Source organism: Cyanistes caeruleus, chromosome 4 (genome assembly GCF_971803275.1).
Source record: "Cyanistes caeruleus chromosome 4, bCyaCae1.hap1.1, whole genome shotgun sequence".
Lineage (NCBI taxonomy): Eukaryota > Metazoa > Chordata > Aves > Passeriformes > Paridae > Cyanistes > Cyanistes caeruleus.
In genome coordinates this window covers 39,213,748-39,229,336 of record NC_141704.1, presented here as the reverse complement: position 1 = coordinate 39,229,336, position 15,589 = coordinate 39,213,748, and the positions used below count along the sequence as shown (strand labels likewise).

Genomic DNA, 15,589 nt, shown 5'->3' with positions numbered 1-15,589 from the left:
CATAAGTTGAAAACTACAACATAAATCCCATCTTTTTATATTTTTCTTTTTTTTTTCCTTCCCCCCCCCCCCCCCCCAAGAAAAAACCTATGCAGGCATGGTTCTTGGTCTTGAGATCCCTGTGTGTCTGTGTTTATTTTTTCCACCTCTATCTTTGCAGAGAAGCCCATCAGCAAGTTCTATTCTTTTGTTCAACTTGGAGGAGACTGAGGGGAGACCTGATGGCAATTGACAACTTCCTTGAGAGGGGCAGAGGAGGGGCAGGCACTGATCTCTGCCCTCTGGTGACCAGTGACAGGACTCGAGGGAATGACCTGAACTTGTGTCAGGGGAGGTTGAGGTTGAATTTTACAAAAAAAGTTCTTCACACAGAAGGTGTTTGGGCACTGGCAGAAGCTCCCCAGGGAAGTGGTCACGGCACCAAACCTGAGAGGGTTCAAGAATAACTTGGCATCACTCTCATGGCACATGTTGTGAATCTTGGAGCTGTTCTGTGCAGAGCCAGGAGCTGGACTTTGATGATCCTGATGAGTCCCTCCCAACTCAGAATATTCTGTGATTCTATGATTATCTACTTTTCTTTTATAGTGTAAAGGACCACAGTGCTCTATGTAAGAATTTTAAATACAATACAGACAAAGAGACGTGTAATTCCAGCATTTGTCATTTTTTTTGTAAGGGCAGACATGGAAAATAGGATAAATAAATTTTTAAAAATGGCAATATATTTTGAAGAACACAGTTTTTGATTTGAACTTGTATATTCAGAAAAGAAACCCTTTATTTTTCTGTTACCTGATTATCTTCTTTTGGACCACTTCCTTTTAATCAAGGATTCAGGGCATTTGTAAAGCAAAATATAGACCACTGGGTGCATATTTGATAAGGTTGGACCCTCCAATCTAGGTTTGAAACTGGTGTTTTGAAAATCTACTTAAAACTAGATTTATAAAATACCATGAGAACTGGACTGTGTGAACAGAGTTTTTCTGGAGAGCTGGGTGCTAGTACCAGAAGTGTCTTGCTGTTATCATTGGTGACTTCAGACAGGACCCAAATTCCTAGATCTCCTCCCTGTTGCTATGGGCTCTCAGTGAGCACTGGGAAGGAGCTTTTGGACTCTATCTCTTTCTTGGCTGGGAACCCTCCACAATTAAATATCAGAGGCTTTTTGTTGTGAAAACACAGGTATTTTTAAAATAGTTATGTCTTACCAAGTAACACTCCCTACAAAGGTGCTAAGAACATAATACACCTGCTAGTCCATAACACTAGGTCAAATAGGGAGTGACTATTTAGCATGTTTTAAACATTGTAATAACTATAATCACTTATAATTTACTCACATTTTGCTATCTGTCTATTAGCTATTTATCAGTGCATTGGGAAATTTTAGAAATGAACCATTGTGACAGAGCAAGCCAGAAAACAGTCACTTCTTGTATCACTTAGACTTGGCAGTCAGCATTTCCATTTCTGCCACTAGGTTTTCATAAATGGCATTTCCAAGTCCAAAGCAAGCAAACAAATCTAAAAAACTAAGACAAAAAAGAAAACATATAAAGCTGGTCCCTGTTGAAGTAAGCAGTAAATAAGGGAGGGATGGATTTAGAGTGGATTAATTTTCATCTAGGTTCATGTTTATCAGCTGAAACTGGAACATCAGTACTTCAGGTGGTGATTCAAAAGGCCTGTGTTTTTACTGCCTTATACTGGCAAAAGATAATGGTTTTTTGTTAATATAAAGTAGTCTACATCCAAGCCAATATTTTTTTCTTGAGAATTTTTCAAGAGTGTTTTCTTATTATTTGGTTCTTGATTTAATAATTTTTCAGAATGTACTGGGCACAGGGCTTTAATTCATGTTTTTTAACTTCCAGGGCATCCCCAAAAGAATATACCCATGCCAAATTTATCACACAGCAAAGATGGCAACATGGATTTATTTTTCCTTGCCTTAATCTTAACACACAATTTCATGAATCTGAAAGTAAGTTGTACAGCCAGCAGTGGTCAGAGTTTGGTTCTCCAGGAGTGATGTATCCTTTCCATCACTGACATCCACCTTAGACAGGATGAACCCTGCATGGGCAGCCTAGCTCCCCCCATGTCTGTGAAAGGAAAGCTGACCACTCTTAGACTCTTAACATCCTGTGACAGCTCATATAGATGCTCCATTCTGACCTCCAACACGTTAAGAGTATTCCAATTCACCCAGCCAGCATGTGGAATGCCCAATGCCTTGTGCTTGCTGGCAGCCCAAATGATGTTGGGCTGAAGAATGTCAGTTTTAAGGCCAGGGTCCTGTGATGTAGATGCTGTTCTCAGTATAAGTGACAGAATACTTTGCCAGATTTCATGGCTTCTTTTTTAATAATAATAATTTTGGTAAATGATCCAGTTCTATGAAGCCAGCAGATTTCATAAGAGTATCAGCTTCTATTAAGCATAAAAGGAGTAAGACTTTAATCTTTATTGTAAGAAGAGGAAAAAAAAAAAGAATTAAAAAAAGCATAAAAAACTTGTCCTAAAGGCTCACCAGTAACAATATAAATTCACAAAAAAAAAAAAAAAAAAAAAAATTTTATTTGTTAATGTCTGGCCATTTAAGGATACATGCTTTCTTTTATTGTGTGCTTACTAACCTATAAGATTTTGAGATGAACATTTTGTTTTAAAGATTATGTTTCAAACCAAGGTATATTCCAAAGGAGATAATTTCCTTTATAGTGAAAAATGAGGTTCTCACATGGAGTCAAAATCAGAAAATGGGTATTCAGATATTTCTGGAAGATTTCATACAGTGAGATAAATTATCTTTTTCCAGCATATAAATTGCCATGTTACAATGGTTCAAGTGTTGAAGAGCCATCCATTGATATATTGAGACACTCTGTTCAGATAAACTGCCTCATGTTACCAGATCCCAGTGATAATACTTCACATATCTGTGAGCTTTCCATCTCCTGATCTCAAAGCTCTTTTCAAACACACCCTGCAACATCCATGCTATGCTTTAACATACTCTTCTTTATATAAGCTGGAGAAACCCTGCATTTCTGAGCTGTGAGCAAAATTTGAATTTTAACTGTAATATTTTTGAAATTTGTTTGCTGACATCTCTCTCTCACACACCTTTTGGAAAGCACAAAACCTTCATGGATATTCCCAGAGAGAGAGATGGAGAGACCCTCACGATGCCCTGTAAGGTCTCCAAGGAGGACAATCTCATTGCAGCCTGTATAGAGACACTGCTCATTTAGAAGGGGCTGCCAGACTCATTTGAAGGTGAAATAAATCTCTGACCACCACGTCTGAGTGTGCTTATGAAGTATTCTGCATCTGCTGCAGGGATGAGTAATCACACATACATCCTCCTGCCTACCAGGGCGCTCTGGGATGAACTTTGCTTGAGACTCCCTTTGGGAGGATGAGACTTTAAATGGAACTGTTAATCCTTGCTAGAGTTTTTGAGAGGCGTGTTTGCCTGGCCAGCTGACTGCACATCTTCCCTGTACACATTACTTTAAAACAGGGAAAGTGGTATCTGAGCAGCTACATCAGTTACTTGCCACCTGTACTGTGCTCTAATAAGGAAGATGTTTGTGATTTCTATGGAAAGCCTGGATATAACACAGCAGTGCCTCATACTGAAGCATGATCAAAAAGTGAACCTATGGCTCTCCTCTAACAATGGGAGGCAGATTCATAAAAGGAAGCACTTTTATAAAGATAGCCCAGTGGCCTTCCTTGATGAGATCTTTGAGCCTTCTCACAAAGGTAATGCATCTCATGAAATGTAGGCACATGGAGTTCTGCTTTTGATCCATCAGTAATCAAAACTTAGAGAGAATTCATTTTCAGGATGTGAGAAGGCAGCATTCTCTTTCTTGCCAACTCAGCTCTTGGCTGGGAGGCAAAATAAATTAATTTGTAGGTGTGTGCTTAGGAAGATGTGACTGAAGTTTAAGACTATAGGAATGCAAAAATTCAGCTGACAAGAGTGTAATTGGACCACTGGGCATTTTTTTTCACTGTTTTTATTGAACTTGGATGTAATTTTTTGTTATTCCCATCCAGTGCTCATGAGAAAAGGGGAAAACCTGATCTCTGGACTCTGGATCCAATAGTTTGCTGTGGTTTATTCACATAACCCTGTGTCAGATGGTTGTTTTTTGTCAGATGGTTGTTTTTTTCTTTATGAAGTAAGAATCTACAAATAGCAAATGCCCACTTAAGCACAAAAGCAACAGGCTGAAGAAGAAGACACCTCTCTATATGTTGCACATGTTAGGGTCCTCCAGCTGCCTTGCTCTAGGCTGTCCCCTGCATGCATGGGCTCCTGGCCGTAAACACTCCTTCTGTGCCAGAGAGTGAGTAGGGGAAAGGATCCTGACTCAGGTTTCAACTTTCCTTTGTGAGAATTTATTTAGGAAGCTCTTAATATGTCCTTGTGAGGACCCTTGTTATTGCCCGAAATTTTTCTTTAACTAGTACCCATGGGACTAGATGACTAAATATGATAATTTTGGAGGACGGATGTAGCTAATTTGGTTGGGTTGAAAATGCCCAGAGCTGAAGAGAGAGGCAGGCCAGGAGCACAGGTTAATGGGGAGGCAGAGCTGTCACTGCTAGTTTCATGCCTTCCATGTGCAAATTGCCCTCCTGATCCCTGAAACACGAGCAGCCTTCATCCCACATCTCAGGAGCACACGAGGTCACCTCCACAGCTTGCAAAGGGCCAGCAGCTGCCTTTCCTCAAGTCAGTAGGTAAATATGACTTTGTCTGGGTCTGTCACACAGAAGTGAATTCAGAAGAGTAGAGGGCAGGCTTTCCTGTGAGCAGGTGGCACACAGCTCTCCTGTCCCAGCTTGCAGGGCAGCCAGCAGACCTGTGTCTTCATGAGCCTCACAGCTGGGCCATGTCCCATTCAAGGCTGTCACATGCGACAAAGATGGGTGAAACTTAATGCCAGGGTTGGCACTGGTTAATAATTACTTCCTTGAGCTCTTCCAGGGAAATATTATTTATTTATTTTTCATGGCTGCATATTTTTAGCCCAGGGAGATCTCTTTTCCTTTGTACCCAAGAGCTGGATGTTATCAGCCCAGCTGATCCAGAAGCATGATCCTTTCACTCCATGATATGCAGCATGTGGGTTTAAAGAAAGCTCAAAACATATCTCTTTCTTTTCACTCACCCCATTTGAAATTATCTGGGAAACACTGACCTGTGGCCTTAATTTCTGTGTCTCCTTGTCAGTATGGGACTCTACTAACCCAGAAGTATCATACACAATGGACTGTAAACCTCGTATGTGTGAGGTTCATGGGCACAGGAGCAAGTACAGGAGCAAAGGGTCCCTGTGTGAATGTCTCTACGTTTTTACCAAGTGAAAGCTCATTGTATTCTGCAGAATTGAAGCAGACTGACTGAGAATAAGTTCTCAAAATAGCTTAAATTCCATCAGTATTACTAAGTGTAACAACAATAAAAAATAAGGCTTTCATGGCATGTGGGGAACCTCCTCCCCACTCCATGTTTGCTCTTTCTGGCAGCTAAATGGTAAAAAAAAAGGAAAATATTCTTCAGGACGGACAATACTGTGAAAGCTTTATGAATGCATGGCTAGGTTAGCCCACACTGCTTTGTGCAACTTGGCTTGCATTGTTCACTGGGTCTTTGCCAAACATATCTGTTGTGTAATTATGTGGCTCACTTTAATAAATTCACAGAAGTTTCTAGGGGTGTAGCTGAAGTTTATTATTATTATACAACCCCCACCACAATGAGACATAAATCCTAATTGGTGGACTTAAAGTAGTTATCAAAGCCAATGTTATAACATAGGAAAATGGAAACACCCAGCTATACATGTAAATAGCTGGTAGAAAACTTAAAGAAAAAGTTCTGTAAAATCATGAGAAGTTATTTGCCTGTTTCATTGTGAGCAAAAGCAACTCTAACTGATTTTCTGCACTGTACAGTAACCAAGATTGAATAATACTGGTTTAAACTAAGAGCCATCTCACTGAAGTCAGCTTCATTAATTGAGACTTCTGCATGGAAAAGTAAAAATACAGTGATGGCAGACATGGCTTCACATCCTGCTACTCTGACTGTGCACACCAGTCCTTCCCTTACATAAGGGAGTAAGGAAAGTTTGTGAGAAATGTTCTCATGGTTTCAGCTTACATAGTGTCTAAATATATTTAATGAGGAATTCCATAACGTGTTCATTATTTTGGTGCGTTGCCAAGCTCTTTACTCCAAAGAGCTGGTTCCAGGATATATGATTCAGTTGGTGATTTCATGCTCATGTATTCATATGGAAATGGGATGACTTCAATGTTGAGGTACTAGACAGTATGATTAAAGGTGTTGGACCTTGGACTACACAATTTAGAACCTTTAAAAATGTTTCCATCCCCACATCTGACCTCACTGCCTTTATTTAATATTCATCTGAAGGAATAACTTTGAACAGTTATTTTCTCTGCAAGAGAAATCTGTGACATTTCAAAGAACAAATGAAATGTAGACATTTAAAATATACATTAAAAAAAAATAATAATCAAACAGTCTCCACAGTGATAAAAAATGCCCATCTGGCCAGGGCTTTGTGGCCCACTTGGTAAATTCTGGTTAACTGCAACTGTAGCGTATTTCCTTGGGAAAAGCCAGTTACGGAGGGACGGCGCGTGGCAGCCTCGCGATCTCGGCTGCTGGCCCGCGGCTAGAAGGCAAGTACAGAGCTCTGAAGTGCTCCTGGCTTACCTAGGTCAGAGCACTGCACCACGCGAAGATGGCACTGGCAGCGGAAGGGACACACCGGTCCAAAGCCGGATATGACGGGATCATCCGTGGGAGCCATGTCGGCCGAGCCCTCATCCTCCAGCATGAAGTCAAAGAGGCCCTGCTGGTGGAACGGCTTGGCCAAGCACGCTGGCAGCAGCAGGACAAAGAGCAGAGCCAGCCTCTTCATGGCTTAGTTCATCGACTCCCAGCAGAACCTAGGATTCAAAGCAGCGCATTAACAACAAAAGTAGCAGCTTCCCATAGCTGCACAGTTCCTCCTGAAGGAGGTCCAGCTCATCCACCAATTACATAACTGCTCCTTTCAATAAAACAAAACTGAGCTGTAAAAATAGGACAGTTATGTGATAGGAGTCTGGTAACTGCCTTTTTCTTTTTTTTTTCTTATTTTTTGCAGAGCCATTTTAAGGCAACTGTAAACACATCTGCTTGTATATCTAGAGTAATATTTACTGGGAACAGGCAGCGCTGTCAACTTTGTGATGCAAAAAAGTCAAAGCAATAAGCCACATTTTCCATGTGCCTGTTTTCTGCCAACATAACAGTCTATTTGATTTCATCAGCATTTATTTTGTAGCAATGGGTTTGACCCCTAGGGATAAACCTGAGGTTCCCAAACTCACTGTTGTTCAGTATTTCATGTCTTGAGAAATATTCTGAAGTGTCGATTTCTGTATGTTTTAAATTATAGCCTAGTAAAACTGACTGAGAAAGAGTAGGATTTAGTGACAGGGTGGAGAGTGAGGAGAAGATCTTTACTTACTTAAATGTACTATACTTCTTTCCTAGTTCAAACAGCACAATAAAATGGAATGCAGTGCTGGTTATATCGAATATTCTTGGCTTTCTTTCCAAATTTTGTAGTGTTGTGTGCACACTTTCTAACAGGACTTCAGGGCTTCATTCTGCAGACTTTCATTGTCAGGAGCAACTTTACACAAGTTGTGTGAAGTGTGTATTGCCATAGATATGAAAAAGAAAAGCTGCTTAAATAAATGTTTTCAGGACTTAGGCCTAGATGCATATCAACACACTCTAGGTTGTGATACCTGTCTTGTTGTGCACTAAGGAGAAATTACATTACCATTTGCAGGCTGGTATCAAGGCTGTGAAGACCAGATAATTTTCTTAATATTATTTTCTTTTACTATGTGTTTTATATAATGAAGTTCATACTTTACTAATTTGAAATCTGCCTTCAAATTGCCAAGTGACACAAAGGCAAATTTGTCATTTATACAGGAGCTGTTTTACTAAAACAGTGGCATAGTCCTAAGTACAGATGCTGCTCTTTGTAATGAAAGCAAAAATGTCCACTTGCTTCTTCGGACTGATATCTTAGAAACACCTTGTCTGGGTGCTAGCTGGGATTATTTCTTTTTCTAGAAGAAGTTATCTAACAGTTAGGGGTGTGGTAGAGCATTTTTCAGCTCCATATTCATTGTTGGACAAAAAAAAACTGGGAGAGGCAGAAGAGGAGGGCAGAGTAGAGAGGCTCTCCCTCTCTACTTTGACATATGGAACCTACCAGGTAGATGACAAGAATGAACAGATTATATCAGGTGAGAGTAGTTTACTAAAGCCTGCCTTTCTAACATAATACAACCAGGTACTCTAAAAGGAATGGTTAGTGTTAAGAAAAAAGCTAAATAATAATATATAAATAATATAAATATAAATAATAAATAATATAAAAAAGCCATGACACTGGATTTAGATACAATTTATATTGTGCCTGAGTTCATTTTCCTTTATGAATTTATGAATTCCTTTATGAATTTCTACCTACAGGTGCCAATGCAGCTCTCCAGAAACCTTTAGGTCTGTTTCTTGAGAAGATTATGAGGTTACCTAATAAAATATGCTGGTGACTTAAAATCATAGCCTACAGATCCTGTGATCTACCTGACATGAAGACATGTATCTAACATCTTCGGATATCCCAAAGACTTCAAAATTAAATAAATCACATGGAGTAAAATACTGTTTATGTTGTCTCTTTAAGAGACATATTTGTTTTCTTGGTGGGACATGACAATACCTCTGTTCCTGGAACAGACACCTTACTGCATGTGCTGAGTGGGATCACAGACCCCAACATCAGCTAGAGAGTTTTTAGTATGTCCTGTCAGCCAGTGCTGTGTAAACTCATGACATGTAGCAGGGGCAGGCTGTGTCCCTGTGGATCATCTTCCTGTGCCTCCCCCTGCCCTGGCTCCCCAGCTGTGTCCCTTTCCCAACAACACCCCCACCAGTGCAGGCAGAGAGCACAGGGACACGTCAGGATGTCACAGCAAAGTGCTCTTACTGCATGTTTTAATCTAAAACATGATTTTTGAAATAGTGGTCATCATGTGTGAATTATTGCAAAATAAAAATGCAATTTATTAATAATGAGAAGAAAAATTTGCTAAATCATCACCGTTCATCACAATAAGCTGCCTTGTGAAAATGATCAATAAAACCTTACCCCAGTACAAATTATTTTTCAGAATGTATATTAATAACAATAAGCATTGGGAATGCTGCATGCTAATCCTTGAATGGCAGTGGCAGCCAGGACTTTTTAAAGACCTTCCTCAGCCTCTTTTTATGTATTAATATAATTTTAAAACATTTTAAAATATTTAAAACTACTTTGTTCCCTCTTAAGGTCACTGCTGAAGTACCACCCACCCCAAGAATGCACAAGAATGCAGGATCTTATCCTGGAGTTTAATTATAACCATTCAGAAAAGACAAAAAGAATAAAAAAAATGCAAAGGCACTTTGGAAGTGTCTTCACACTTTGTTTCTTATTCACATTAATATTGATGACTTCATTTATCTCAGGCCTTTCCTTTGGTCCCTGTTTTGTAAGAACCATAATAAAATCAGAAAGAGGTGGCTATAAAGGAAGACTGTAGGACAACAAAGGATATTTAAGTATATAATCTGAGGAATCAACAGAGAAAACAGCAGACATAAGCTATGTGTTAATCAGAGTATAGGAAGAGATATCTTCAGTCATATATGCATTCATTCTGCAGACACATGTATCTGTTCCTATTGTTTGCATGTGTAATTGAACATAAACAAAAGAAAAGATATACACAAAACTGTACTACCAAGAAATGTTTATGTTTCACTAACAAAAAAAAAAAAGTAGAGGATAAAAAAAATCTGTGACACAATATTTATGTCTGCAGGACATAACTGTTTAAAATTCCTTTAATTATGTGTTTACAATGAAGAAGACTTTTCCACAAGCAGAGGAAACTATACCATAGGCTTGGCCACATTTCATTTTAAAATACCACTGAAAATATGCTTCATCAGTTCACGTCACCACTGTATTGGTGGTCTTCTTGTCAGTTTACCTTAATAGTAAGGTTAAATTATTAGTTCACCTAGTGTCAGAAATATCTCAAAATTCCACAAAGACCAGCTAAACAATATTTTCCAGTTTCAAAAAAATCCCCTCCATTTTATGTTTTGCCCATTTTGTGCAATAAAGTCTAGATATGCAAACACAGAAGTTGGAAGTTTTTAAGAGAATAAAAGTCTGTTAACAGGAGTTTCAACTGTAGGAATTTTCTTTTCTACAATTTCATTCATAAGGACCTTCTTTAAACATGATTCCCTTGCTTTTACTTTTGCAACATAGCACTTTCTAACATTACAAAGGCATACAGAGAGCCCGTATAACTTACTACTGTGCGTTTTTTTCTCTGAAATTGAAATTATATTCATCGGTGTCTGAAATATATATGAAGAAACACATGAGAAAGAAATCACAGAGTGCAGTTTAAAGCAGAAATGTAAGCATACATGCATTTTTTACACTCCCTTTATCACCGACTCTAAACACTGGATTGCAGAGAACATACTGCTGCAAAAGTTTACAGCAAAGAAAAAGAAAGGACTATAGCAGTGCTTATACAAATCAAAACAAGAGACAGAATAGTCAAATAAACAGTAGGAAATCTGCACAGTCTTGGAGAATGTATTCTCATGTTTCCAAGAAACAAAAGTGCTGCATAGAAAACTTAACATTACTAAACATTTAGCACGATTTTTAACTTGCTTCTCTTGAAATTCAAACAGTTCTTGCCATAGACTTGCCCGAAGTTTTATTAGTGCAGCATAGTTCAGAAGAATTACTAAAAACCGTACCTTTTAATCCAGGGATTTGCAACAGGAGCTCTCAAAGCTGAGATGTAATTAAACTAAATATTCAACCCAGGCAGAAGGCTTTGCAGGTGTGGAAAGGAGGAGGGGGTAAATTCAGCTCAGTGACTGTCACTTGGTGGAAAACCCTCCTGCTTCTATTCCATAGCACAGTTAAAAAATGTTTCTCTCAATGAACACAATCCAGGCTGACACCCACATTAGATCATATGGTAATGATATGTCTCCTGTATTGTAGCCAGAAACTTTATCAGCTCTTTTGCTTTCTTCTCCTCCTTTTTCTTTTTCATTTGCTTTATTTCTCTTTCATCTGTTTACAATCCCAAACTACTTGTACATTATAAGACAGATTCTTAGCTGTAGTTCATCCTACTTATTTTATTTATGTCTCTACGGCATATATTTAGGAAAGTTTTCTTGGTTTTAACTCTGAGGGGTTTTATGAGTCATTAATGAAAAAAATGTTTAGCTGTTCCTGTTCTTTATAGTATTTTGAAATCAAGGAAATGATATAAAAGGGTTAGCTTTAAGTAAAACTATTTAAACAGATATCAACCTGCCTTCCTTATGCTATAATCATTGTCAAACCAAGTAGTATATAGTTCAATCTGTGATTATCCTGTCTAATAATAGAGTTTGTATGTATTTTTTTGAAACTGCAGCATAGTTTTGATATATATAAAAAAATGAAAATCATGTTTTCATTAGTAAAATGATTCTAACATTTGTGGTTAGAGCTGCTTTATATAAACTTTGCTCTTTTTTTTTTTTTTTTTTTTTTTCACTGCCTTCTCACCAGGACAAAAAAACAAAGGGGAAATTAGCTTTAACTGTTTGGGTTTTGGGCTGGTGATTTTTTCTGTTTTTAATTTTTTTAGTGGGTTGGTTCTTTGGTTAGTTGGGGTTTTTTTAAGAGACAGAGGAGTTTTTTTTTTAAAACATGGAAGGAAAAATGCATCTGACTTATTGTTCAGATTTATATTTTATTTTAGTAATTTCTGGTTTTATGCAATTGTCAGTGAAAGCTAAAATGCAGTTTCCTTATTGCTGAGCAATTTTGAAAGTCAAGTAAACTGAAATGAGAGCAAATACAATAATTATTATTTATTTAGTAATTCAAACACATTGTGAACATGTGTAGCTTCACTGTGCTGTTAGCTGTCCTATCTAAATACTGAAGGCTTCTGCCTCTGTGTTTTGACTTGTATCCTTTTTATTTCTGCCCCTAGGCAAAGACCAGGTGCATATCTGAAATTAAAGCCTGTAAAATGATGTTTAAAAGAAGTAAAAATTTTAGAAACACAATAGACTCTTGAAATGTTAGCTGTCCTCTTCATTTAGGTTCAAGAAGAGCCCTTATAAGAAAACTTATAGTTGTTCTCCTTTGGTAGAAGAAAACATGGTAGAATAATTATCTGCTAATTTTGGTATCTGTAGAACAAAGGTATAATCAGACCTCTTACGTTACAGATTCCTTATGTAGCTCACTCTAAAAGTTAAGGATCAATTATTCACCCTAGTCTTTGAGCTAACTCCTTTTCCCTGCCTCTCCACTGGATTCAAGACTGCTAATGGTTTTTGTTGTGACATTTTCCTAGTTTCCTATGATTAGTGGTGTTCCAGGCTTTCATGCTTACAACAAAGCCTTATCTTTGTCCAGAAGTGTCGCCATGAGGCTCGTTGAAATCTTGGCTGCATCTTAGTAATGTCAGTTATTTGAACCTTGGTCACCAGCTGCATCTGGTGTTTAAAAACATTTCAAAGCAAGATTTTGATGAGGAACAGGTCAGGGTAAACTTGTTGTCAGTTTGCTTCACAAAACCCATTCATATCCTTTCCCAGCAAAGCCTTAATACATTTGTTCTGATATCTGTTATGGGGTTGAAAGGTGTTGTAATTTAATGCCTCAGTAATTTCTTTGGAGGCAGAGGGGGGATGAACAGCCATTTCTCCTTCTTGTCTTGGGCATTAGGGAGACTCAAACCCAAAGAGAAGATAAAGCTGGGAACAGGTGGAGCACAGTGTACCTGTTGGATGAACTGGGGCTCCATTTTCTTTCATGAAGTCCAGACCAAGAGGCTGAGAGGGGAAGAGATGTTACTAGATTTAGGAAGGATGAAAACAGTTATGCTACCTGTTGATACCCAGAAGTAGAAGAGGTATGTGTTAGGTATCCAGCCCTTTCTGAAATGGAAAGTGGAGTTATGTGGAGCAGCAAGTGAATGGGAGAGGACTTATGACACTGAATATTGATATAATGCCCTATTAATTGTTTTGAATCAAGGAATGACAGAATGATTTAGGTTGGAGAAGACCTCCAAGGTCATTGAGACTAGCCTTTGAGTGATTACCACCTTGTCAATTAGACCATGGCCTTAAATGCCACATCCAGTCTTTTCTTGAGCACCTCCAGGGACAGTGACTCCACCACCTCTCTGGACAGCCTGTTCCAATGCTTAATCACCCTTTCCATCAAGAAATTCTTCCTGATGTCCAACCTGAATATCCCCTGGTGAAGCTTGAGGCTATTTGCTTTTACCCCATCACTGGTTGCCTGAGAGAAGAGACCAACCCCCACCTGGCTACAGCCTTTTTCCAGGCAGCTGTAGAGAGGGATAAGGTCACCCCTGAGACTCCTTTTCTCCAGGCTAAACAACCCCAGCTCCCTCAGCTGCCCCTCACCAGGGTCGTTGTTCTTCTCTGGACACACAATATTTGCATGCTTTCATGGGAATGCAGATCCTTTCTGATACAAGTATTCCTTTAATTCCACTCTTTGCCCCCTGCTGTGTCGCTCAGAAGACAAACAACCCTAAAAAAAAACCTAACAACCAAAAGGCAATATTAAGTCATTACATAATTTTATGGCCCTTGACCATACACATGGCCTAGCATCAATCAGCTGTCCTTCTCAGTCTGACCTACTTTGACTACTGCTTAGTCAATACAAAAAAATCATTATTAGAGCAGTCTTGTTTTCTATGTGATTTTATTACTCCAATTTAACAAACTTTTAGGGCAACCAAATACTGGTTCCCAGAAAGTCACAGGCAACTGCATGTTAATGTTATTTATATAACAATATTTTTATTAAATTTTGATGGATAGCATCTGCTTCATTTGCTCTTGGCTTATTTTGTGGACCTTTCAAAGGGCAGCGGTGGGAAAGAAGGCAGGAAGCCTGCCTGCTGGTAAGTGCTCTACCTGGTTCCAGAGGAAGTCTCTGCAGGAAAGAGATGAACACTGCCCTGTAAGGAGAAAGCATTTCCTGGGGAAATTGCTCCTGGAGCATGGGGCTGAGCTGGGAGAGAGGCATGTCCAGCAGGCGCCTAGTGTTGCCAGAACAGGTTGAAGACTCCTCAGAGGAACTGACATAATCTATGCCTGGGTGTGGAAAGACTTTTTTTCAGGGAGTCTGGGAAAAAATGGGTAACCTTTATTGCAATTCAGAAAGCTACTGGAATGAAACCAAAGCAGCAGGATCTGTTCTGCAGGAACATGGTGTCCCATGTCTCAGAGATACAGATTCTTACTAATTCTAGGTTTTCACTAGAGAAGAAGGCATTTTCTTGGGCTGCCTTCTAATAAATCCCAGCTTTGATGATCAAAGACTGGTTAGCATTGTTGTGGATGTTGTGGTAAAGAACGGCAGGCAAGTCTGCCTCACAGTCCTCGTAAAACAGCTAGTTAAGAGCCAGTCCCCACCAGGTAAGTGCCAATCCCTACCAGGAAGGGATGAAAACAGACCTCCTCCTTGGCTGCCTCATGGGAACCCTTTCTACCTCCCCGGTATCTCACACCTGGACCTTTATGAACAGCTTCCTAGCGTTTCATCTTACTCATTCACTAGGTACTACAGCCTGTCTCTTCTTTCTACACGAGGCATAATAATTTCTTCCAATTAAGTGTAGTAAACTGTTCTTCACAGTTAGCAGTAGAGTTGCTTTGCTAAAAATGCAAGTAAATATGCACCCCCGCTTAGTAAACATTGATCCAGGTAAATATTGACCCAGGCACAGCCTAAAAAGGTAGTTAAAGGGAAGAAATGCAATTTCTGGATTTTCTGAGTATGAAAGTTTCCTTCAGTCCTCTGTGACCTCAGAAATTATCAGCCTGAACTCTTTCACATTCCTACAGATCAAAAGGGCTAATGTATCAGATTTTGGATGTGTGCTACCAGTTGCATTTTATTTATGCTTCCATGAAAAGCAATAGTTGTACAACTGTTTTATTACAACACAGTCAAACTTCAAAAGACAGAGGTCTCTCTTTGGAGGAATAGTCTCTTTTGACACTATCTGTCTTGCCATCTCTCCCATTCCCACTCTGCAAGTGCATGTACTGTTACCTCTAATGGCCATCTCTCTCCTCCCTTCTGAAGGGAGTCTGTGGAATCAACAGGTCACTCTAGGAAACTAATTCAAATTTTCCTCAGCTTAACTATCTGACATGTGATGTGATCTGACATCCTTCACTTTGGTCTCTTTTCTTTGGACAGGCCTACCTGTTCCTTACTCAACAATGGCTTTCATTTCCTGAATAGACTGGCTTTTCTATTTTTTCCTGAATCAAATAATGTTGTCCAGGTATGTCGATCAGCTG

The 15,589-nt window shown here is 39.1% G+C and overlaps 1 protein-coding gene across 1 annotated transcript in view; it reads right to left on the bottom strand.

The window, feature by feature from the left end:
- DCN (decorin) overlaps nt 1-11,707 on the bottom strand; it is a 38,752-nt gene extending 27,045 nt beyond the window's left edge. The window contains exons 1-2 of the mRNA XM_023933188.2: nt 10,973-11,707; nt 6,779-7,014 (exon numbers count right to left, since the gene is read on the bottom strand). Of these exons, the coding sequence (XP_023788956.1) occupies nt 6,779-6,986 (208 nt within the window). The 5' untranslated portion in view covers nt 6,987-7,014; nt 10,973-11,707. The remainder of the gene's footprint in view (nt 1-6,778; nt 7,015-10,972) is intronic.
- Between the last annotated feature and the right edge of the window lie 3,882 nt (nt 11,708-15,589).